The sequence below is a fragment of the Copidosoma floridanum genome, unplaced genomic scaffold (assembly GCF_036245765.1).
Source record: "Copidosoma floridanum isolate Cflo_tuat_1 unplaced genomic scaffold, Cflo_Japanese_pri ptg000005l, whole genome shotgun sequence".
Taxonomy (NCBI): domain Eukaryota; kingdom Metazoa; phylum Arthropoda; class Insecta; order Hymenoptera; family Encyrtidae; genus Copidosoma; species Copidosoma floridanum.
In genome coordinates, this window is record NW_028321882.1 from 9,220,691 (window position 1) to 9,245,435 (window position 24,745).

Consider the following 24,745-nt stretch of genomic DNA (forward strand, 5'->3'; position numbering starts at 1 on the left):
TCTATATTATAGTGCTTTACGTCCAGCTCCTATAAATGGCACTACATACGGCACTTAGCAATTTGGAGAAGGAAGGGAAGAGGGATGGGAGGCCTCCCATTACTGGGAGGGGGGTAGGGGGAATTAGGCAATTTTGCTGCGAGAAGGTCGCCTAAACCTTCCTCGAGGAGCATTGCGTGGTGAAAAAGCACATGTGAAAAATCACAGAGGTACTTGCCCGAAAATGTCGCACTGGCCGGAAATCAAGCCACGGTATCCCGCGTGCCAATCCACGACCTAGCCGACTGAGCCACCGCGCGCTCCCGTAAATATAATTAACAACCCATTGTAATCCACCACTTAATATGGAACAATCATCGATGCCGTCTTTGCTCGTTATCGAGATAAAGTTAAATCGTTGATTTATATTTTTTTATTTTTCGGACCACAAACCCAGTGTGACTAATGTTGAAGGCCAAAATAAATTTTTATAGTGTCAATAGTAGAATGAAATCATAAATAAGCATTATTACATTTCTTCTTTTTCATTAAGTAAAACAATGTTAATACGCTAAAATAAAAAAAATACATAATTTAAAGATCGAGTTTCTTAATAAGAAATCTCAACTATGATTTGCTTCTTCTGTGGGTCCCATAACCCATAGTTTTTTTTTAATTTTATGCTTATGTTAAGTATAAAATTTGAATAAAAGTTCTAATTTCCTTATTTGTTAGATTTTTTTCTTATTGGTCATATGAATTAAATCTTTTTTTCTTTTTTAAACTCGGCTAAGCTGGATCGACAAAAGAAATAATAGGATAGTAGGAGTTGTTGACAATACTAAAGAGTAGCACTAACGATACCAGTAGCAAGTTCAGCCGCGAATCAGCTGGGTGCTAAATGCAACAGTACTTGCATGCTATTTTCTGCTACTGCGTAGAAATGTACGCAGCAAAGATTGGAGATAGTAGGATGCTGAGTGAGAGGTAGTAGGAACTTTCAACTCATACTGCGAGGTAACGTGCCCAATAAACAGTAAAGATAGTAAAGTAATATAACTTTTAACTCAGTAGATTAATGCCACTGATGAAAACGTAACTGTACTCCTTCAACCACGGCCAAACGAAGTCCGCAAAAGGGAGACAAAAGGGTAATAGGAGTAAGGAGAAGCAGGGGCACATCTAAAAAAACTCCAGAAAGTATTAAAATCCAGTATGGATTCTAATCCAGTGAGAAGACTAATTTACTAAGGAGACTTGTTCCTGTAGTGGATTCAAATCAATAATAGATAAAAATTTTTTTATAGTTGATCCACTACTATCTTATGTAGAATTTTTACGACCGAGAGCACGCACTATTTTATCTCTCTTTTGCTCAGACTTATTTTACCACAGAAAAATCCTGCAAAACGATATATATATATACATATATAGGCATAATATTCTACGATAACGGAAAGTCGGCCCTTTGCCAACCACTGAGAAGTGGATAAAATATATGACATGAACATACTTACTTTACAACGCTCTACAACGTCCTATCATAATGGAGAGACGATCCCTTAGTAACTGCCAAAACTCAAATAAACTGTGCACTTCAAATACACACCAGTACGTCCTACTGCAAAAAACTGACTGCTCTTCACTAAATTCTGGGACTTATACAAAACAGTACATTATCAAAACTCACTAACACAAATTATAATCGTGCCTCTGGTATTGCATGTGACATCGCTATTGCTTATAGATTGATGACGGTACTGAGACAGAGCATCGATTAACTGGTTACCAAGGCAGAATACATGCTTGTGCTACTGCAGTTCACACACCAAAGGTATTATAACATCTTCAAAAGTCTTGAAGTATTGAGGAGTAAACCGTAAGCCCCTGACATCTAGCCTGCAACTGAACTGACGTACTAGAGTGGTGAGGAGAAGTTAAAAATGCCCAGGGTTACGTGAATAATTGTATGCTTAAATGTATGCATGAACTAAAATAAGTAAAAGAGTCAAAAATTTTTTTAAATAGAGAATTTATGCACTATGCTTTGCATGCCTGTGGATATTATTTGCTTAAAGTAATTACTACCTTAAAAGAGTAGAAACGTGCTGCCAAAAGTAGGTATTTAAAACTAACTGATAGAGATCAGTTGAAAATGCATCCTGCTGAGCTAACAGAGAACGGTAATAAGTAGCAAAAGATGCCAAGCTTGTCAACAGGAATCCTGTGTAGAATAAAAATCCTGAAATCACAAGGGTGATAAATATGTCACCCTTAGTAGCTCTTTGTGAGCATAGAGCTGTCCTTAGAGAATATTATTACTGTGTCAATCAAATGAAACCCGCATGAGTGCTTGCCAGTTGAGAACCCAAAATACTTCCACATTTTCTCCCTCTCTCTATCTTTCCTTCTCTCTCTCTTATTCTCTCTCTCTTCCTCTCTATCTCTCTCTCTTCCTTTTTTTCTCTCTATCTCATTCTCTCTCTCTTACTTGCACACACATACATGCACACCTCCCACTGCATGTAAAGTTTCACTGCAAGTAAATGCATGTAAGTGGTAAGTAGCTAGACTTTTAAACTCCTCACTAGATTCTAAACACAGAAAGTGCTCCAGCTCAGAAGAGCTAACAGACCTTACTACGAATGAACACTTAAAGTTTTTCTTGGAATTAAGATTAACACTTGCCATAAAAGTCATCTTAGTACAATGTGACAAATTTCCAACTCCATATCCAACGTGAAACGTTGATCATGAGGTAACATGTTCATTCGGTACCTCATGTAACAATCTCCAGAATAAACTTTAAAAATTAGACGAGATAAAATTTTGGAACAAGTGTAAATCGTAGTTATAGTTTTTCTTGCTCTCCACATTGTAGAGATCAAATCTTAATCTTAAATGTGAATCTGAGGAATCAGATGATTCTGACTTAGAAAAAAAAGGCAACAAAATGGTTATAAAAAAGTTTATTTTATTGTTATGCTTTAATTACTTCTTTTTAATACGAAAAGTATTTAATAAGAAGCTCTTTCTTAAGCTATTCATTAGTTTCTAAAAAAACTTTTTGTATAAATAGATCACGTTAAGTCTTGTTTAAACGCCTTTTGCTTTTTTGTAAAATCATACAAGTATTATTCATATAATTAAATCCACTTTTTTTTTTTCTTTTTTATTCTGATTCTTTTAAAACGATTAATCTATTCGTTAAATCTGAAGCTAAACAAAAAGTTCCGTTGTGGTCACACTTCTAAGAAGACTAAGAAACTCAATGCTAGTCCAAGTCATAGATATTGTTTTTTCATGAAAAATAAGAAAATTATTTCAACGCTAATCAATACATTATTTGAGTGACAAAGTTTATATTTAAATTTTAAAATTGTATTTATACAAAAAGCTTACAACTTACGTTATTTACATTAAAATCATCTGTAAAATAATTATTTTAATATTATTCATGCAAAACGAACAAAATACTCTTTCAACTAAAAAAAAAGTATTATGACACTAGCCTCTTCAAAAATGTTATCAAACCAAAAAATCATTTTTTTGAAATTCACACCAATAGCATTTTTTTAAGGTTTTGCAAGTCTTATCGTTAGGCGTTTTCCAAATTTTAAATTATGTTGCTGCTCATAAATTTATTAAAACGCTTGCAATTCTTTAAGAAAAATTTTTTTTTTATTTTATTGACAAACACACAAAGTAAATATATAATTGGTTATAAAAAACAAAATTCAATTATTATTTTAAATAATACAATATCAAAGTTTTGCTATTGTGTAGTTTATTTATTTTTTTTTTTCATAAAACTAAAAGAATTGTATTATAGATTATGTTATTGTAATTTAAAAGCCAATATTAAGCAGTATATATTTAATCAGTATCTAATAGTTAATCATTACATTTAATATTTATTGGGTAACTCTTCTCAGTTACTCTCTCTCAGATAAAGCCTCCTGCAATCGAAGACAGTGAGTCTCATGGTAATATTCTCGAGCAAAATAACGATGACCGTTGTTGCTTTCTGGCAATACGTCAAGAACAGTTCCTGGTTGTGCAGCTGGGTATCGTAGTATCTGCAACGGGCACGTAATGTAGCTCAATTTTCACGCTGGATCGCTAAGAAAAGATACCTTTGCACCAAAAAAGAGCCGTTTGGAACGCCAAAATCCCGAGCGTAAGACTAGAAGAAGTCTGGCCGGAAACAACTTCAACGTTTAAGGGCATCCTGGGCATTCTTGTAACCTACCTGAGAATTTTTAAGCACCTTATGCTACAATAGCAAGACAGGAGAACATCCTTGAAGATTTTGAACTGCCACATCTGCTGGAAATTCCATCAGCCTCTGAATAAAAGTGTCACTGCTAGCCCTTTTTAGAGTCATCATGAAGCCTTATATTTACCTAATCACCATTAATTTCATCAGTTCATTTCAAGGCAATCAAGCGACGAACTACCTTGCCAACAAATATATAACAACATACTAAAATTGGCGCAAACAGCCATGTGGACTTATAAAAGTCTTTAACAATGCATAAAGTTGCAAGAGGACAGATGGGAACTGAAAATTAAAATACTTTAAGTGTATATAGTTTTAGACATCAAGAAACTAACGCTGAACGCTTAATGGAGATTTGAACAACAAGGTAAAACTCGATAAATAAACAATCAAGAAATTGACATATAAGCTTACCATTACAACCCTGCCATTAATTACTCAAGTCTTCAAGCTACATAAATGGATGAAAAATTCCGAATTCGTATATATTGTGGCGAGAGATGAGACTCCAGGATTTTGTAGCTCTGGTAAAAAAGTTCTGTGGTTTAAAAAAAAATTTTTAAATTATATATTTCTTGTTGATATTGTATCCTTACAGCTTAAACTGACAGACTTTTTTGATATATTATAACGTAAGAAAGTGACTATTAAGCAAAGCCGAAATGGGTCAACTAGTAGTTTATAAAAAAAGTTTTAACTTTTTTTAATAGTTCCTCGTATTTTAAATACTTTTTCTTAACTTATTTTTTAATTTTTTTTGCAAGTTTGAAAAACTCAGCTTACCGTTGCCCAAATTATAAAATTATTAGTCTTTTTTTGAAAACAAAAGTATAAAAGTGACCAAAATACAGAAGCACTTAGATAGGTTCATCTAAAAAATCAGTGTCATCAACTCCATCCAATGATCATAGGTATAATCATTATGAATCATAGGTATAATCAATTACACCTGCTATAAAAGCATTTGAATTAAAAAACTTTAAACCCAACTTTTTTCTTGTTATCAATGGATGACTCGTTATCAATGCACATGTATAAAAGGATCCTAGAAATAGCGATACTGTCTGAAAGGTAAATGTATAATGTGCATCCAATAATCAAAATTATGTTTTTATAAGACTAGATATACTTTTCTTTATTACAATCAATCCTAAATATACACAAACATGTAGGTATGTAGAAGAGAACTCCACAAATATATAATTCAGCTATTACGGAAATATCACTCCATCTCAGAGTCTTGTAAGTACTGGTAAGCAAATTCAGTGCACTGCATTTTAGACTCCAATTTAACGACTAACATGCAAACGCAATCACACGGACACAGACGGTACTTAACTCGCACGTGGTATTACACTTAGCATTCGTATATTACATCTTTTTTTTTTTTTTTTTTGTGGAGGGAGGGGAAATGCATTGAGGCACACTGCAGGGACAGCGGTAGTGTGGGACTTGGTGGATTTTTTTTTTTAGACCACCCATACCAACTAAAACCCCCCCCATGCCACGTGGCTTTTGATCCACCCCGGAACCGCGTTAGCATTACTTCAGGGTGGAGCCACCAGGAAGACCATCGCGTCTCACAGCATTAACGAGCTAACTCGCCACCATTTGCTAGAGGTGCTGATGCTCTCGAGTCCTGAAAAGGACTCGGGATCCCTGAGGACCAGCAACTTGTCTAGCGCTTCATAGTAAGCCGCCTACTCAGCCAGCACCACTATAAGCTTAATGCTTCCCCTTGCTGATAGGTAAGAAGTACCCAGTGCAGCGTGGGTCCACATAAGCCTGTCTTTCAACTTAAGGCCTTTCTGCCTTATTTCGATCCTGCTTGGGCCTTATCCCTGGCCTCTTTCAGAGCTCTTCTAAATAGAGGGCAGCTTCCGCTGCCTGCTTCGTGCTTGTTGTCCGTTGTTGGGCAAAGGAAGCACCGTGCTGGACCTAGGCACTCTTTCTTCCGGTGGTTTGTGTTTTCACACCGGAAGCACAGCTTGGATCTGTTTTCTTCCTTACAGTTGCCCGAGACGTGTCCATATCCCAGGCATTTAAACATCTTGTTACTTCGATTCTTCTTCGAATTCAGCAGCTTACAAAGCCAACTCGTAACCTGCCTTCCTCTTCTACTTGTCTGGCGGTTGTTTCGTCCACCTTGATTAAAGCCAGTCTCTGTCCTCTGGCATTTGGCTTTAAGAGAGTTACTTCTGGCTCCTGGCTTTTAAGTTCAAAAGTGCTAGTGAAAGCCTTTTTGACCTCGTCTTCCTTAACAATGGCATCCAGGTCTCGGACCTCTAAAGTCACTTTTCTGCTGCTTATTTTGACAGTACCTTGTCTGGCTACCGACTTTTCAATTTGCTGTGAGAATGCAGTAGCATTCTCTACACCTTTGGCCTTAATAAGTATGTCTCCTTTTTTTGTAGTGACAACACTTTGGATTGACACGTCAGTCTTATCGGGGTCAAAATTCGCCTTCATCGTCTTCAGCACCGTTGCAAAGGTTTGTCCTCCAGCCATCTTCACTACTACTGTTGTTGTGGCGTCTACTTTTTTCTTCTGGCTTGTTTTGTCATTCAGGGAAATTTCTTCTTATTTGCCACTAACTGTTTTCTTTTTCTTTAAAGACATAATATGCTGGCGTTTCTCAGGGCTGTCCGATAGGCTCTTGTTTCTTTTACTACGTTCTATTTGTTTTAGGGCAGTGTTCAGGGTCTTCTTCTGAACGTGCCGTCGAAAATTATCTCGCCTTTGTTCCCTCCACTGCAGGGATTCAAATGACGACTTCCAAGCGTTTACGTACCTTTCTTCTTCGTAAAGAAAGCCTTTTCTTAGCACCTCTGCCTCTTGAAGGTGTTCTAGCGCGGCTTTTAGCCCATTCTTAACAGCGTTCGCTGTGTTGCCGTACTTATCGTTAATTAATTGTAGCGTCTCTGTTATATCTTTCGTTGCTGATTGGACTTTATCAGCCGATTTCTGTCGCTTAACTCTAAGCTTAGCACCATCTTCTTCAAAAGAGGCAAGCTCCTCCCTTGTCTGGTTGCTGAATACTGACACGTTGCTGTCCTCGGTGTCGTTAGTGCCTATACTCGACAGGCTTCCTCTTCGTCCTTTGTCCGTTAGAAAAGGCCATGGAACATTTAGCAGTCCCTGTTGGCCATGAGACACGTCTTTGTGCCCCCCCCCCCAGAATCCGTGGGGCCTGAGTCAGTCACCTGGGCTTTCACCGGATCGGAACTGACGGCGGATTCCCTCAGAGAGGTTACCGCCTGGGGTACCTGTTTTACATCGACGTTTTTTATTTTAGCATTTTTTTAGTGTCGTACTGACCCGCGAAGGCCAGCACTACCCTTTTTTCTGGAAAAAAGTATTTGGAAAGGGTTAAAACCAGGGCAGCAGCCCTCTCTGTCACCAGAGAAGACCGCTACTTGCTCGGGCCGGCCTGGAGTCGCCACTCTCCCTCAGTCCCACCCGCGGAGACTGCCCTGGCGTTGAGTAACAAGTGTGAGAAGGGTGTTCGTGTGTAATGTATGTATTTGTTGGTACACAACGGTCATCCCAGCGAGACGAGCGGCAGGTGTATAGTCCCGAGACCGCGCAGACAACCCAACAAAACGGGCTGGCGTAAGGCACTAAGGTGCCACCATATAGCCTCCTCAGTGGTTGTAAGCCTAGATTAGTCGGCCCACCACGTCTTTTTTGTTCATGAGGCGTACAGCCATATCAGATGTGGTTACCCAGGCTTACCCGGGCCTTATCATCTGGCTTCACCCGTCGCCGGGCCCCCAACGCAAGCCCAGAAAAGGACCCGCCACACGCAACCCAGAACAATCCGTAAGTGTCCCTGTGTTTATTTAGTAAGAATGTGTGATGCATGTATCTGAGAAAAATTTTTTAACCGCCGTTTACTTCTATACACGACGGGTGCTAGTTTTTGTTGGCCCGCATCAAGCAATGGAGTGCCACCCGCGGAAGCAGCAAAAAGCGAAGAACAAGAAGCACAAGCAGAGCCGGCCCATGCATCCACACCGATGGAGGCATAGGGCACTAGTCCCCCGTCCACATCGCTGCAGATACACGCGCTAACGCCACACACGCCCTCCGATCCACGCCCCCGACCACCACCACAGAGAGCCACCCCAGCTGCCCATCGTCACCTCTTATTTAAGAGGATGCCCCTATCCGCCACCCGGGGAAGCGCCCGGTATGGAGAAACTAGCGAAAACCCCACCCGGGGTTACATCGTTATTCGTATATTACATCTGGATTTATATATCTAAAGGTAGATAAATGTATAGTTGCAACACTGTATTTCGCACAACGTTATAAGAAACGTGTGTTGTGAATTAAAAGAAACATGTTACTTAGTAGACTAGTGTTGTGCAACCATAGATCTTTTTAATGTAAAAATACGCTCAATCGACAAATTTTATGTTTCTATAAGGACTTCTGAGGAACAATGTCATTCATTGCATAATAAAGAAAGCGTATGTATATGTTATCAATGCTTCACTGTTAATCATATACGCTTATGTACAGCAAACGTTTCTAAACATTTTCCATGACGATGCAATCAGCTGTACATAACTGTTAATGTTATTCACAAAATAAAGTGTTCTTAAGAATGTATGCAAACTTTGAGAATGATAAAATAAAAAATAAGAAATCACGAAACATTTATAGTCTACTGAAGCCAAAACAAAAAATACAGTTGGTGCAGACAAGGAGCACAAGCTAGTAACATAGGTAATATTGCACATGATTTTTTTTATGAAAGGAAAAAATGTATCAAAAATCATAAAACTCAACTGATAGCTCAATGAATAAGCTTACAACATTTTTTCAACAATAATGGGTAAAGAAAATCCTGACTCAGTGAGATCAAAACATTATTTACTTAAAACAGCAAAGATGTGTGTCAATGTTTATGTATGGTACACCTATCCTACCTTTGTTAAGAAATTAATTTTCCGTAGATCTAAATCATTATATCATGGGATATTTTAATTAGCAGTCACAGAAGCTTTGAATCACATAAAAAATTTTTTAAAAAAGCAAGAAATAAGAATACCATTCGTTACTTAAAAATCAACTCTAGTCCTGTAATAAGTTGCTTAGTAAAAACAGAAATTAATCTACAAATCTCATGCTAAAGTATTAATGCTGTACTTCTCATACAGAAGAAGCTTTTAAGCTAATAGGTATAATAAATATTATGTAGCTTATAAGATTTAATATGCAAGTACAAAAAAATAGAAAATCTGTAATAAAAAAGTTGATCATTAAATCATTATATTTACTAACCAAAATAATTTAAAAAGCTAATATGATCTAAAAAAATCTATATTATACATCTTCTTCCATAATACAATATTTTATTAATGCAACTACTTTTCGCTTATGTATACTTAGTTTAGTACGTTCCATCATTAGGGACTTATACAAATTTGTTTAGTTGAACTGACTAGTTCAGCCAACTAGTAATGTTTACTATTTAATTTACTGTCAATCAAAAATTACAAAAAAGATCTTATGAAATTTCTCAAACACATACTGTTTGAGACTAATAAAATAAAATTTTGAAAATTTTCAGTTTACACACTCTCTTGGAGGTTTAATTATCAGTAAAACAAACTGCACCTTAATGTACAATTTATCTACTTATACAACTATACGATTTAGTAAATTCTTACAATGGTTATTACGTTTCAGAACTGTTTCATAGAGAATATAATTTTTTAAGATGTCATGTTTAACACTGATCAAACTTCTGCGAAAACTTTTTAATTCATAGGATGTTTTGTGCGTGCTAGCACTGTTTGCTACACAAAATAACAATTAAAATAAAATTTTCTTGAGTTTTAATTTTTTTATCTAATAATTTTTGTTTATAAATAATTGTTCCTTCCATACTATATCCCAATAAAAGCTTTGCCCATCAAGAAACCAAGTGACACTCTATTCCTACTTAAGCTCTATACTTCGGTAACCTCTGGAAGGCTGGGGTAAGGTCGATTAAGGGCTACCTTTAACGCACTATTAGCCTTGGTAACCTGACATACAAAAAATTTTTTACCGTGTTTGTAATCATTAAGCTCAGACTTAAAAGTCAGTGATACATTTCACACACTGGCACCTTTAATGACCTTTTAATTTTAAGTCCACGATATTTTTTCATCAAAGGGTTTCTGAACTCCATTATTAAAGTGAGAATATCACAGACTGTCTAAGTCAACTGACGCAATAGGAACTTGCTTACATTATCAGAGGCAAACTTTTAGCTCACTGGAGCTAAGACTAATTGAATAGTTTTTAACAGTGAGCAAAATATAACGTTTCAAAGAGCAACTTCCATTTCTTGTCATCATTTTGACCTAAGGCTTCTTATATCAAATAGAAAAAATACATAAGCAGTTAGGCGATTTTTCTATAAGTATTTTTTATGCAACTTTTTATTATTTTATTTTTTGAAACGTAAAAAAGCAAGGTAATTGCTGACAAATCAAATGTATTTTATTTGGATCAAGCACAGATGCAGTAAACTATTTTAATAACCGTTGTGTAAGTTATTTAAGTGCCTTCTCATTAACTGAGAAATAAGGTAATCGGTGATCTGTTAAAAGCAAGATTCAAGAAATAGTAACAATTGGAGTATTTGTACTCCTTAGTTTATGACAGCAACGTTTTTCTGACTATTTGTGTAAGCCTCATTGGCCAAAAGAGATTTTAATACTATTACATATGCTCAACGATACAATGTACAACACTATTCACAATATGCCAAAATTATCTCAGATACGCGAGAGTTTTTGAGTGTTCCCACTTACTTGTCACTGGACGAACAAAAGTCAAAGTTGAATGATAAGGCTTTGCGGTGCTTCATTAGGTTGTACGACAATGGTAGACAGCCAAGGGTATTACCCTTACTCAAGACATTTAAACTTTTGTTATAACAAAATATATGATTTTATAATTTAATTTTTTAGATTTGACCATAATTAGAAACTAAAAACATCTTACTTTTTACAGATTAAAAAAACTTATTTGTTGAGAAATTATTTTAAATTATTTTTCAGACATAGTAAGGTTTTTTGTTTTTCCTGTATTCCTTTGTGCATTTCATAGTTTCTTGATTTTTCTCACTGACTTAAGATGCCAGACAACTTTTACAGTAGAAGTGGTAAATAGCGGTAGTCTCTTTGAAATTGTCCTTCTCATCTTTTCCCAAACGAATGACGCCGTTGAGCTTATTATGTATATAAGGGTACATGTCGATGCTGTAAGATTTTGATGTGTTGAATACTTTATTAGGATTGCTACCAGTATGTGGTAGACCAATTTTCCATGTAGGATGAACCTTAAGGATGGTCTTACGGTGATTGATGTATTTTTGTTTATTTCATATAGCTTTTATAGATTCATCAATAAAACGGAAAGGACTCCAGGAAAGTAACTTTTAAAAATGCAAAAATAGTTCATCACTTTTGTAACATTTGTACTGTAGTAACTTTTCCTAACAAGTAAAATCGATTAATTAAATCTATTAAGTACAATAATTATTTATTACCAATTAGATGATCAGGAAAAAAAATTTCAAATACGTCCTGAAGAAGTACGTTTTTCGAACCAGTAAAAAGTAAAATGTTTTGAATTTCTGATTATGGTCAAATCTAAAAATTTAAATCATTACAATATAACTTTTGTTATTACGAAAGCTTAAACGTCTTGAGTAAAGGTAACACACTCGGCTGTCTACCTTTGTGATGATAGCTATATAAGCGCCACTAAATATTATCATGTAACTTATGGTATTGTTTGGACAGTGATAAGTAAGTGGTAACACTCACGAACCCTCGCGTATCTGAAATAACTGTAGATCATTTTATACACTGTATTGTGGTGCGTATGTACCCATGTTAAAAGCTCTTCTACCCTAATGTGGCTGAAAAAAATGGTTTTTGAAACGTTGCTGTATTAAACCAAGGAGTACAAATACTACAGTTATTATGATTTTTTGAATGTCACCCTCAATGGATCACTGATTTCCTTACTTCCCTATTGTAATAATAATAAAGCCTTATAGTTATTGTCAACGAGTGCCCCGAAGCCAATCATTTAAAAAGGCTAGGAAAATTGGATATAAAATCAGTGTCCAGTGATATAGTGCCTAAGTATAACGTCATACTTCTATGACATTCTATGGCAGACAATATATGAATATGAATATACGTTCTACGAGACGATATTATGTACGCAGGTGGTACAGTTATTGTTATAATTAATGTATGACCATCAATTAGGGGCAGTTTTATTGTAGTAGTTTTCGTACCTAGTGGCGCATGTCTTGAGGGCAAGCACCAAGCCTGAGGGACCTGCAAAGCAGGGCCCAAGGGGCACCTTGTGCTTGCTCTGGTTGGATGCGCACCTGATGCGAACCCTTTTTTTTCTACTGAGGTCACACCACCCCCTCAAAAACACCCGAAGTAAAAAAAATATTCTCACATTTGAGAAGTAAATGATTATAAATAATAGATTACGTAGAAAAGAAAAGTACAAAGTGTAACCATGGCATGACGAGCTACAAGGCTGGTCAGTATGAGAGGATCAACATTTATCGACTCTTCAACTTATTTTCAAATAATCAAGTACTTTTATAACTTCTCTTTTATCACGCTCACATCGGTCGTATACGTTGACACACTTATTCTTGTAATTAGTTCTACATACGACTCAACAATAAGTATCAAGTCCTGCAAAATATTCAAAAACTTGTTGTAAAAATGAATGTTTTTGAAATTGTAAGCTTAATAAAAGAAATTAATACCATTTGGTCAATAAAACTGTTCCAAACGTAATGATAGTGTATACATAATTAACAATTATAAGCTAAAAAATGAAGTTAAATGGGAACGGTTCACAATAACTATACATAGCTTTCAACCCGATTAGTACATTCCTTTGGTTTATACTAGTAATAAGATTAGCTTATGATAGCCAAAGTGAATAATATAAATTTTTCATTCTTATGGAAAGTACATAATTTCTGCAGTAGAACCCTATCTTGAACAGGATAGTACTATATGCCTGTAAATAAAGCTTAACAATCATTTCTTTCACAAATCAAGAAAATTGGAAAGAATAAGATGCTTCAAAAACGTAATAATTCATTCTAAGATCTTGTGTAAATAAATGTTAAGTAGGAAAAAAACTTTAAAAAAGTTCTGAAAAAAATTGTAGAAGTCATTTTTAGTTAAAAAACTCTACATTACGAGAAACATTATATAAATATTCCTTAATATCTAGAATAATTGTTACTATTTAAAAGATTTGTTAAGTTTAAGAGAAAATAATTAAATATAGTAAATGGCTGAGCTACAAATATAATTTATAATCAAATTAATTGAATAAATAGTAAATCAATAAATATTAACATTAAAAGTGAGTTACAAACCAGAGTATAAGAGAAAAAGTAAGAGGTCTTGTATTATCAAAATCGCTCATGGCAGAGTAAGTAAGATACTCAGCTTGCATGCAAAAAATTGCTAGCTCGATTCTCGTCGAAAGCGTTTTTTAACACGCTTTAGACCCAGGGCTTAAGGTGGTATTACGTAGTGATCTTATGACTGTGAAGTCGTGGGGTAGAACAGAACAGATCATGATGTGGTGGGGCAATGGAAAACTTACATGAAAAATTATTTTCTATCACATGTTTTTTCAAGGTAACTACTCTTAGACCACTGGCTTACTAGATAGTGCAGAACGCACCTATAGAATGTGACTTCAGAAATCAAGATGCCGTTAAGTGCAAAATACCAGGGCCAGGAAACTTGGAGAGAGGAAAGGAACAGAAGCTATTGCAAGCTCTAAAGCTGATCGCTTGACTCCACATGTATCGGCTGAAGTAACGCTACTTTTTACTGTAGCTAGTACAAATCATTACTGTACATTATTATGTGTCAAGTATATTCTTGCATTCTTTACAATGATTGTTCTAGTCATACAAAAGTATTCTCAATACAGAAGGATCCAGCTTTTTTTGCCGTCGTTAGGAAAAGAAACAAGAGAACTGCTCATTAGGTATATGACGCAAACAAAGAAAATAATACTTTCGATAGTACATTGTTGGATAGTCCTCCCCAAAGTATTAAGGAGTACCTGTATACTTTGCCTGTATGCAAGCAGCGTAAAGGTATCTACTATTCTAAATTGCAAGATAGCGCACTATTATGTTGAAAATAATTTTTCCACCAAGTTATTAAAACTCAACCATTTGGAGACAACTATATCTACATCTAATTATGCACCTCTTTCGTACAAGATACATAAAGAGTTAACTTAAAAATTTAAAAGGTAAGAGAATTTTCACTGTTGAGATTCGTAGGCAAACTAAAATACGATGTAATACTGGGCATCGATATCTTGTGACGATTTAAAAATCATGTTAACTATGAAACAAGCTAATTAGAAGTTAAGAAAGGCCAGTCAAAAGATTTCTACTTAGTTGGTTATAACAATACTTGCTACTCTGCTGTGGTTACCATCAAAGATCTCAAGGTATGGTAAAAAATAAGCAGCAGAATCTTGATGCAATATTGGGTAAAGTGATCCCTTCCCATCTCAAAAAGTTAGAAGTTATAACACGGGGAAAAAGTTAAAAGTAACGCTTACCAATAATTTCTAGCGGCTCTCTTAAGTATTGGTTCGACTGTTCTCTCAGTTTAGGTCAGCAGTTTACTTAAGAGAAGGAAGCAGCATCACAAAAAACTTGGATAAGCAGACGCTGAAGTTTTTGATTGAACAGTTTTACCAAAATTCTATTCACTGTTATTACGTGTAAATAATTATCTAAGTGAATTACTTAGAATGATAATATGCTTAATTTATTTTTATCTTCATAGGAGACATGTAAGTAACAAATACTAGCATGTAGGTATGTTTATAGAAATTATTTGCTGGTAACAAAGATATGTATAAGTAAGATGGTAAATGTAAGTGGACATTGTCAAATATTGTTTTAAATAATTTTACTATTTACCGAAATAATCCACCACCCTTCACTGAACTGATACATACTTAAAAATTTTTGTATATTTTTCTACACACACAGAATGCATACAAATAGATTTTGTGCATACAAGTAGTTAATAATTCATTTATTTATACAAATAAGACTAAAATCAATACAATATTTTAATATTTTCTATTTTAAGTAATACGTAACTATAAAATTTTTGGTATGCTTACTATTTATGTAATACTGGTGATAGACTGTGTAAAAGATAATTCTTCTTTTTTTTCGTATAACATAATATTTTTAGATACATGATTTCATATAATACTTAGTTTACATTAACACACACTGCAGAACTAATATTCTATTAGGATGGCGTATTTTCATTAATCAATTGACACAAAAAGCTAATTGATTTAATGAATACTTGTTGTGCTGTTCGATGTAACTACGTAGAGAAGAGAATTACATTAATCCTTCTATTTTAAGTTAAGTATGATTTAAGTAGAACAGTCTTTTCTTTAAAAGGTTAAAAAAAGAAATATATGTACGTAAAACTTGATGTAGCAGGATCATTTGAAAACTGTTAGCTAATCACCATCAAAATTTTATTAACCAGGAATGAATTCTTTACACTGATGTATTATTTAATGTGAAAGCAGGAAAGGATTGAAAACTGCTTTGTGTAATATTAAGGAAAAAAAATAAGGATCTAAAAAATTACATACATAAGAGATCCGTGCTGATTTTTTTTTTTTTTTTTTTTGCAGGTATTCTGAGCAAAACTCGCCTCGTATTTTTTGAATATAAATTTTATGTTTATACATTTTTTGACACTCAAAAAACCATTAAATAATAAATGATTGTGGGGTTGATCACGTGAAGCGTGAAGAAGGTAGAGTCCTACTATTGTATGTATATAAGTTCGTATGGTGGGGTTGTCCACACCCTGCTCTAAATTTATTCGGCCCTTGACCACATTCTGCCAAAAAAGAAGAATCCCGTACCCCAAAATTCTCTTCTAACGAATCCCACTGCCGATTACATCAGTTACTATTAGCCGTCCCCTTTGGTAACTTTTTTTATGGAAACTAAACTGTTAACATTTTTCTGAAGCTCTTTCTTCCTCTCTATTCTATTTGGTGTAAAAAAACCTGTTGTTCCGTCAGCAGCCAGAGATGTTGTCAAATTAGGCGTGGAGAAGCGGCGATAGCAGCGCTGGAAGAAGAGCTGGCGGACGAATTAAAGAAGCTTATTAAGAGGGAAGAAGAAGAGTCGGGAGTGAGCAGAGTGTCGTCGACAAAAAAAAGAGTTTTTTCGTTGTTCTTGCCTAATCTGTTTTTTTTTCTTGTGATCACAAATCTCTTCGTCTTTCTTTTGTACTGTGTAAATAATTTAGCTTAAAAAAGATCCTCTTGTAATGAAATAAGGCTATTCTTGTGTGTCGAAATAAAGTGATGTTGTTGCAAGTTATTCTCCCGAGTCCAGCCCACTCCCTGATCCGGCAGGCTCTATCGAGCCACTGCATTTTTGCACATGGTCCTTCGAGCCGGATTTGGGGCGCGCCGCTAAATGCTCGATGTGTAAGGATGGCTTGTTGTGTCGCCCATGTGGATGTTGGACCGTTGAGATGACTCCTGAATCGTTGCTTGACAGGCTTGCAGAGGCTCTTTGAGTGTTCGTGACGTGCATTTACGCTGACATATATGCATATAGGTTCGTCGGTAGCTAGCCATATTTTCAACCCACGCGTCATAGGCGAGCAATTATCTCTCACGCTTCATTGTCTTGTAACCTCTTCTTTGTTGCTCTGTACGTGTCTAACCTCTCCTGCCCCGGGAGAAGGCCACAGCAGAAGTAAATGTACATGCTCGCGTCGATCAAGCGACAGTCAACGACGGCTGTTCGCACTGACCGAGAGAGAGCCCCCTTCGGCTGCTCGAACGAATTTTCCTTGCAGGTGGTAGTGTTTAACAACAATCACAATATCATGCCTGTTCTATGCTCGAAGTAACGATACCTCCAACACGAATTGACGAGCAACAACGCTCAAGATATAATGCTACGCAACAGCCAACCAACAACGGTTTTGTTGTACCACATTTACCCATCAAATACTCAAATATCATGCACGTCTGGCTCGCCTTTCTTGGGGCAGCGCAGGTCACCATATCTTGCTACTTCTCTGTAGCAATTGAATGATATATTCTCCTCCTCGTAGCTTACACGACCAAACTTTTGCTTTCCAGAGACATCGAGTCACTGAGTACTCAACTTGCCCTGAGCCAAGTAATCGAAAACTCGTCAAGAGTGATCCAGAACACTCTACCTGATCAATGGAGTGAGGGTCTCGTCTCTAGCCAACTCGAGCTTCTCGAAGGTTAGTGGGCTAGCTTTACGGAGAATCATCTCAAACTGCTGTCAGATGAAACAGTTCAAAACGATCCTTACTTCGCCAACAACAAGTATTTCGCCGTGGAAATGATTTACGTCGAATCAAGGGGGTGATTGTATAATGAACGCTCGAGATTCATCCGTATGCACGAACACCAGCCAGCACCTGAGGTAAATCCAACGCGGGATATATCTAGGCTACCAAAAATCACGCTACCTACCTTCGACGGACGACGAGAGAATTGGGAGGCATTCAGAGATTTATTCAAATCCCTCATTTATGGTAATGATTCACTGTCACCCGTTGAAAAGCTATACTATCTCAAAACAAGTGTTCTTCGAGAGGCCAAGTCAGCTTTCGACAGCTTACAAATAACTGGCCCAAATTATGGAATTGTTTGGTCAACTTTGGAGTCACGCTATGACCACCAACGTCAGTTGACCCAAGAGCATCTTAAAGCATTAAGGTCAATGCGGCCACTCAGAGAGGAGTCGGCCACAGGACTCCAAACTTTACTCGACGACCTAGAGCGACATCATGACCAGTTGAGAGCCCTTGAACGTCCCGTCGATCAATGGGACGATTGGTTCGTCTCTCTCTTGGCTGTTGTTATGGATGGAATCACCAGACGGAATTGAAAAGCAGAGCTAGAGGCTCTTGATAAGGAGTGGCAAACGACCGGGCATGCACACCCCACTTTTAAGACATTGACCGACTTTCTACAACGGCGATGTCGAATGCTCTCCTCCTTGGCTCCAAACAAAGCACCCAAGCTGCCAGTAGCTTCTCAGAGAAGCAATAGCGGTCCAAATGTGAATTCTCGCTCATTTCGTATGGTGGCCGCTACCATTGTCGAAGTGGCTCGATGTGCAGCATGTGAGGCCTATCACTACATTGGTCGCTGCCTTACGTACAAGCAGATGACGCCAAAGGATCGACAACACCTCGTTTCACAAAGACAGCTGTGCTTCGACTGCCTTCAAGAGGGACATCCAGTTAGCCGCTGCCCCTCTCCAATGACGTGCCAAGCATGTGGGGCACAACACCACACTTCAATCCACGACGCTTCGGTCAAGCACCCCGGCTCCTCACTCGACTCTGACGTGCGGACCAAGCGACCGAAGCAGGATCCGCAGAACTCGGCCTCCCCCAGCCTGACTGAGGCGAAGTCAACATGACTAGGCCTCTTGCCCACAGCTGTAGCCACGCTCTACAACTCAAGTGGACGACGAGGAATAGCTCGAGCTCTGCTTAATCCATTCTCGGAGTCGACATTCACCAGCTTGTCCATGGCTCACAAGTACGGGCACACTCTGGAGAGGTCTTCCATCGGTATCGTGGGAGTGTCCGGAGGTGCAATAAGTTGCTCTGTCGCCCGTACTTGCCTTAAAATAATTGCTGACGACGATAGTTGCTGCATCAATGTGTCCACCTACACATTACAGCAGATCGATCTGACCACACCATCTCAGGAGCCAGGCATCGATCTCTATTCACGCTTTATTGGATTCAAATTGGCTGACCCAACTTTCTCGACAACACAAAGGATGGAGCTCGTGCTTGGAGCAGACGTTTACGCCAAGATACTCCTTCCCGGCCTCGTTCTCCAAGGTAGTCTCATGGCACAGAAAACCGTTTTTGGTTGGACTATTACCGAAGGACATGGTCAGTCTTCCACCTCAGCGACCACGAGTTTGACGACAGTACTTGGGGACCGAGATACGTGTTGCTAACAACTCATTCGGCTCATGCAGCGCTACTGAGCTATGAAGGAGGTCCCTTAAACAGTGCAAGTCTTCCTGCGGATGCTAAGTGTGAGGACTGTTATACCCAGCATCACACCAGATCTGAAAGTGGCCGGTACGTCATCCCGCTGCCCATTAAGAGTAAATAAACCTTTACCAACCTCATACGCAACCCGCTGGGCAAAATTTCGATTAAATCTGGCCAACATTGGCTCACTCACTTTGCCGAGATGGTTCCAGTCAGGCCTGAACAGCGGCTTGCAGTTGCACGCATTCGCGGATGCAAGTCGACGGGCCATAGTTGCGGCGATTTACCTTAGAGTTGAGTGGGCTAATGAGAATTTTATCGTGAGCCTTATCAGCGCCAAAACCAAGCTTACTCCCATCAAGAGCTTGGTTCCAGCCGAACATTCGAGGGCCAGGATGACCATCCCACGCTTGGAGTTGAGAGCCACTTTACTAGCCGCGAAATTGCTCGGGACGGTAGCTACTGGCTTAGACGTGCCAAGCAATCGGCATTTTCTATGGAGTAACTCCAGCACTGTGGTGGACTGGCTGGGCTCAGACAAACCGGTCAGCAACAGTCTAGTCGACAACTACATCGAACACATTCAAGAGCTCACTTTCCGTAAGGCGTGGCGTTACGTACCCACTGGCGAGAAAACAGCCGACATCGCAACCAGAGGCGCTTCACCTATTGAACTTCAGCGGAACTTGCTCTGGTGGCATGGCCCGCCCTGGCTGGCGTTCCCCTCTGATTTGTGGCTGGCTCCGCTCGATCAGCGAAGACCTTCCGCTGTCTCAACCGACTACGAAAAAGCTCATTAAGTTACCGTTTGTTCAACTGTATTGGAAGCGCACTGCGCGCCTTTTGAGAAGTTTTCGAGCTTGTGCTGCCTTCTGCGGGTTCTTGTTAGACACCGTCGCTTTGTGCTCTTAGTCAAGAGCCAAGTAAGATCTCCAAAACTTCTTTGCTCAAAGGAACGGGACAAGATTCTGCTGGCCTATCGGGCTCTGATTAGAGCTCACGAGTTGCAGAACGCATTTTTGGACTGTGCAAGAGCGAGCCAAGCTTACTACTTTGCCGCCGAGATCAACACCCTGAAGAAAAGGAAACCGATTACACTGTTAAGCCCTCTTAATCGTCTAGACGCATTTCTTGACGACAACGATGTGTTTCGTGTCAGTGGCCGTCTCCGACACTCTCCCTTGCCCTTTGACGAAAAGCACCCTCCGATACTCGACCGCGCATGTCATCTCTCGCGCGTTGTCGTGGAATGGGCTCAGCTCCGAGCACTACATGGCGGCTTCCGTTCTACCTGTGGTCACGTCATGCGCTAAGCGTGGATCATTCGTGGCGACACCATGATGAAAAAGTGCGTCTACGAATGCGTCATGTGTGCCAGATCTATGGCTCGACCCATAAGTCAATTTATGGGCTCTTTGCCGGCTGCTCGCGTGACGCCACTGTCTCAGCCATTCAGTAAGACTGGTGTTGACTACGCTGGGCCGTATCAGATTCTCCGATCGAAGGGGCGAGGCATTTCCTCTTCAAAGGGCTATGTCGCCATTTTCGTCTGCCTCTGCACGAAAGCCATTCACTTGGAGCAAGTCAGTGATCTCACCACAGCGAGCTTCCTCGGCACTCTATCTCGTTTTGTCGGCCAGCGAGGAAAACCAAAGGAGATCTGGAGTGATAATAGAACGAACTTCCATGGAGCAGATCACGAGCTTCAAAAATTGATGGAGGAGGCCAAGCATAGTTGGGATTCAGTGGCTGAGAACAGAGATGAGAAGAGAGATTGCTAACGCCAATGCTACGGCATGAGACAACTTTTTTCCACTGATCGGGGCGACATGCCACAGCCAGCTGTCGAACCAAGGTGCACATTTTTCGAGAGTGCAAGACTCGTATCGAAGAGCGTGCGCCTACAAGAAGAGAAGTGGATTCGCGTAGAAATGAGCATATAGACCCACATTTTGGCGACACGTAGAAGGGGTATACCGAATGTGCGCCTACGAGGAGGGGAGTGGAAATGTTGACTATAGCTATATATCTGAGCGCACAGCCAAAGCAAGCGACGACATGAGTTTTTCTCTTTTGACTGCAACCGAGTATATGCTATGTATATTTAACTGACTCTTGCTCTCTCGCTCTTGCTTAAATGTTATCTATCAATCTTACATTCGATTAAATCGTGAAACTAAATGCTCATAATTATAGGCACATAATTTGATATCGAAAGTTTTTTTTTTTCCGTACGTTAATACTTAATTTGAAATCTAGTATTATTTTGAAGAAATGTTAAGCTAATCTTTTTAAGGATGGCAGTTCAGCTATAACCACTGGTTAATTATTTTTCATCATCATAATTGCTATGAACTGTAGGACAAGCCCCGGAGGTTATCGATTAACATATGTGACTTTAAGATCACCTTCCCTCGAAGTTTCGATAGCTAAGGCAGTAAGGGCTTATGCCACTACTGTTATTGTTTTGCTATCTGAGGATCGATTCCAACTGTCGGCAAATTTTTTTTTTTAACGTGATTCATCATTCTAGTTCATTTTCTTTTAATTTATGTTTAATTGAAATTTATAAAAAATATTAACAAACCCTTTTTTCCCTATACATCGAAATACATTCTTTTAATACTAATTATATTAAATGATCATATAAGCTGATACTTATCGTTAGCATGGCCATTTCGGAATTTCATACTACTAAAATAATTTCTTAGGATATGAGTATAATTCTTACATTTGAAACTCCCAAGAAATTATTAACATCCAAAGTAAGAGAGAAAAAATCCTTATACATAATTTTTATTAATTTTTAGTGTTTTTTTTTTGTAAGAAATGTATACTTGTTGTAATGATTAAATAAGTAATTTCAATGTCAATTACATAATGTTGGTTCTAGACCAAACTTTTAATAAGCGTATGTAAATATCGAAGCCTTATACCTTTGAAGTTATGCAACAAAAATCTGAACAGTATTAAAAAACAGATCTTATATATCAAGTTAACTGTTACGTTACTTAAAATTTTTACCTGGTAGTAACAACCACTTGTTACTTACATTATAAATTTCAAAAAAGTAACAGTTTAAAGCTTGAACATAATCTTCAATCATTTATAAGATCTGTTTTTCAATACTGTTTAGATTTTTGTTGCATAATTTTCAAAGGTATTAAGCTTTGATTTTTACATACGCTAACTAAAAGTTTGGTCTAGAACCAACATTATGTAATTGATATTGAAATTACTTATTTAATCAATGCAACAAGTATAGCTGCTGGGTATACTTAAAATTTTTTTACAACAAAAGATGGAAAATAAATGTTTAGGGAGTTTTATGTAAGTTTTCTTGTGCCTTTGAAGATTATGATTATTGTATGGATAGATAAAAATATCGATCAGAACAGCTTAATCATTTCTTACAAAAAAAAAAACACCAAAAATTAATAAAAATTATGTATAAGGATTTTTTCTCTCTTACTTTGGATGTTAATAATTTCTTGGGAGTTTTAAATGTAAGAATTATACTCATATCCTAAAAAATTATTTTAGTAGTATGTAATTCCGAAATGGCCATGCTAACGATAAGTATCAGCTAATATGATCATTTAATATAATTAGTATTAAAAGAATGTATTTCAATGTATAGGGAAAAAAGGGTTTGTTAATATTTTTTATAAATTTCAATAAAACATAAATAAAAAGAAAATAAACTAGAATGATGAATTACGTTAAAAAAAAAAATTTTCCGACAGTTGGAATTAATCCTCAGATAGCAAAACAATAACAGTAGTGGCATAAGCTCTTACTGCCTTAGCTATCGAAACTTCGAGGGAAGGTGATCTTAAAGTCACATATGTTAATCGATAACCTCCGGGGCTTGTCCTATAGTTCATAACAATTATGATGAGGAAAAATAATTTACCAGTGGTTATAGCTGAACTGCCATCCTTAAAAAGATTAGCTGAACATTTTCTTAAAATAATACTAAATTTCAAATTAAGTATTAACGTACGGAAAAAAAAAACTTTTGATATTAAATTATGTTCCTATAATTATGAGCATTTAGTTTCACGATTTAATCGAATGTAAGATTGATAGATAACATTCAAGCAAGAGCGAGAGAGCAAGAGTCAGTTAAATATACATAGCATATACTCGGTTGCAGTCAAAAGAGAAAAACTCATGTCGTCGCTTGCTTTGGCTGTGCGCTCAGATATATAGCTATAGTCAACATTTCCACTCCTCTCCTCGTAGGCGCACATTCGGTATACCCCTTCTACGTGTCGCCAAAATGTGGGTCTATATGCTCATTTCTACGCGAATCCACTTCTCTTCTTGTAGGCGCACGCTCTTCGATACGAGTCTTGCACTCTCGAAAAATGTGCACCTTGGTTCGACAGCTGGCTGCGGTGGGTCGCCCCGATCAGTGGAAAAAAGTTGTCTCACGCCGTAGCATTGGCGTTAGCAATCTCTCTACCCATCTCTGCTGAGAATCTCGCAGTGGAGGGAATCGATTTGCACTTTATCCCTCCTGCGGCTTGTCACTTTAGAGGGCTGTGGGAGGCGGGCGTCAAGTCCCTGAAGTATCACCTGCTCTGAATCGCCCCAATGAGGCGCATGACTTACGAGGAATTCTCGACTCTGTTAGTCAAGATTGAGATGATTCTGAATTGCCAGCCCCTTGATCCACTTGCTGGAGATACGATCTGGACGTTCTAACTCCAGCCCACTTCCTCATAGTAGGTCTGCTTACTAGTCTGCCTGGTGCTGAGCAAGACGACAACTTGAATCGCCTGTCCCAGTGGAACCTAGTTCGAGGTGTACGCGATGCGCTCTGGCGCCGATGGGCTAAGGAATATCTAAACACGTTGCAACAGAGGTCAAAGTGGACGAAAAGGCGGAGAAAACTCGCTGTCGGTGACGTGATACTAGCCTTGGATCCCACGCTCATTACATTAACGGGCAAATGGCCTCTCGGTCGTGTGATCGAGGTCATTTCAGGTAACGATGGTTTGGTGAGAGTCGTCAAAATAAAAGTCGCAGGCAAGGAATACACTAGACCGATCGTGAAGATCACTCTTCTTCCAATACTTGAGGAGCCAGTCAAAGCCTCTGGCGTTTATAAGCAGCTCAACGCTGCTCTCATGGCGGGCGGCGAAACATCGATTTCTCGGCGGGCGGCCAAAGCTTAACTAGAGGAAATTATCTACAAAGAATTTGTCCCAGGGACGAGGCGGGTGGTGGTATGTTCCGTCAGCAGCCGGAAATGTTGTCAAATTAGGTGCGGAGAAGCGGCGATAGCAGCGCCAGAAGAAGAGCTGGT

General features: G+C 38.1%; 3 protein-coding genes across 3 annotated transcripts; all 3 read left to right on the forward strand.

The window, feature by feature from the left end:
* Positions 1-17,798: 17,798 nt before the first annotated feature.
* On the forward strand, positions 17,799-18,293 carry LOC149375679 (uncharacterized). Its single transcript, XM_089598097.1, has one exon. The coding sequence runs from the start codon at positions 17,799-17,801 to the stop codon at positions 18,291-18,293; it is 495 nt and encodes a 164-aa protein (XP_089454223.1).
* Positions 18,294-18,392: 99 nt separating this feature from the next.
* LOC106642714 (uncharacterized) lies at positions 18,393-20,741 on the forward strand. The gene is made up of 5 exons (XM_089598098.1): positions 18,393-18,807; positions 18,853-19,320; positions 19,410-19,515; positions 19,631-20,219; positions 20,382-20,741. Exons 1-5 carry the CDS (start codon positions 18,393-18,395, stop codon positions 20,739-20,741), a joined length of 1,938 nt encoding a protein of 645 aa, XP_089454224.1.
* Positions 20,742-20,765: 24 nt separating this feature from the next.
* On the forward strand, positions 20,766-21,209 carry LOC149375680 (uncharacterized). Its single transcript, XM_089598099.1, has one exon. It carries the CDS (start codon positions 20,766-20,768, stop codon positions 21,207-21,209), a length of 444 nt encoding a protein of 147 aa, XP_089454225.1.
* Positions 21,210-24,745: the final 3,536 nt, after the last annotated feature.

Excerpts from the sequence above, each read along its gene's own strand:
- LOC106642714 (XM_089598098.1), top strand. The coding sequence starts at position 18,393 with ATGCTCTCCTCCTTGGCTCCAAACAAAGCACCCAAGCTGCCAGTAGCT. Across the intron at positions 19,321-19,409 it reads GACTATTACCGAAGGACATG|CGCTACTGAGCTATGAAGGA; the intron begins GTCAGTCTTCCA and ends CGGCTCATGCAG. Across the intron at positions 19,516-19,630 it reads ACCAGATCTGAAAGTGGCCG|ATGGTTCCAGTCAGGCCTGA; the intron begins GTACGTCATCCC and ends CACTTTGCCGAG.
- LOC149375679 (XM_089598097.1), top strand. The coding sequence starts at position 17,799 with ATGCACGAACACCAGCCAGCACCTGAGGTAAATCCAACGCGGGATATA.
- LOC149375680 (XM_089598099.1), top strand. The coding sequence starts at position 20,766 with ATGATGAAAAAGTGCGTCTACGAATGCGTCATGTGTGCCAGATCTATG.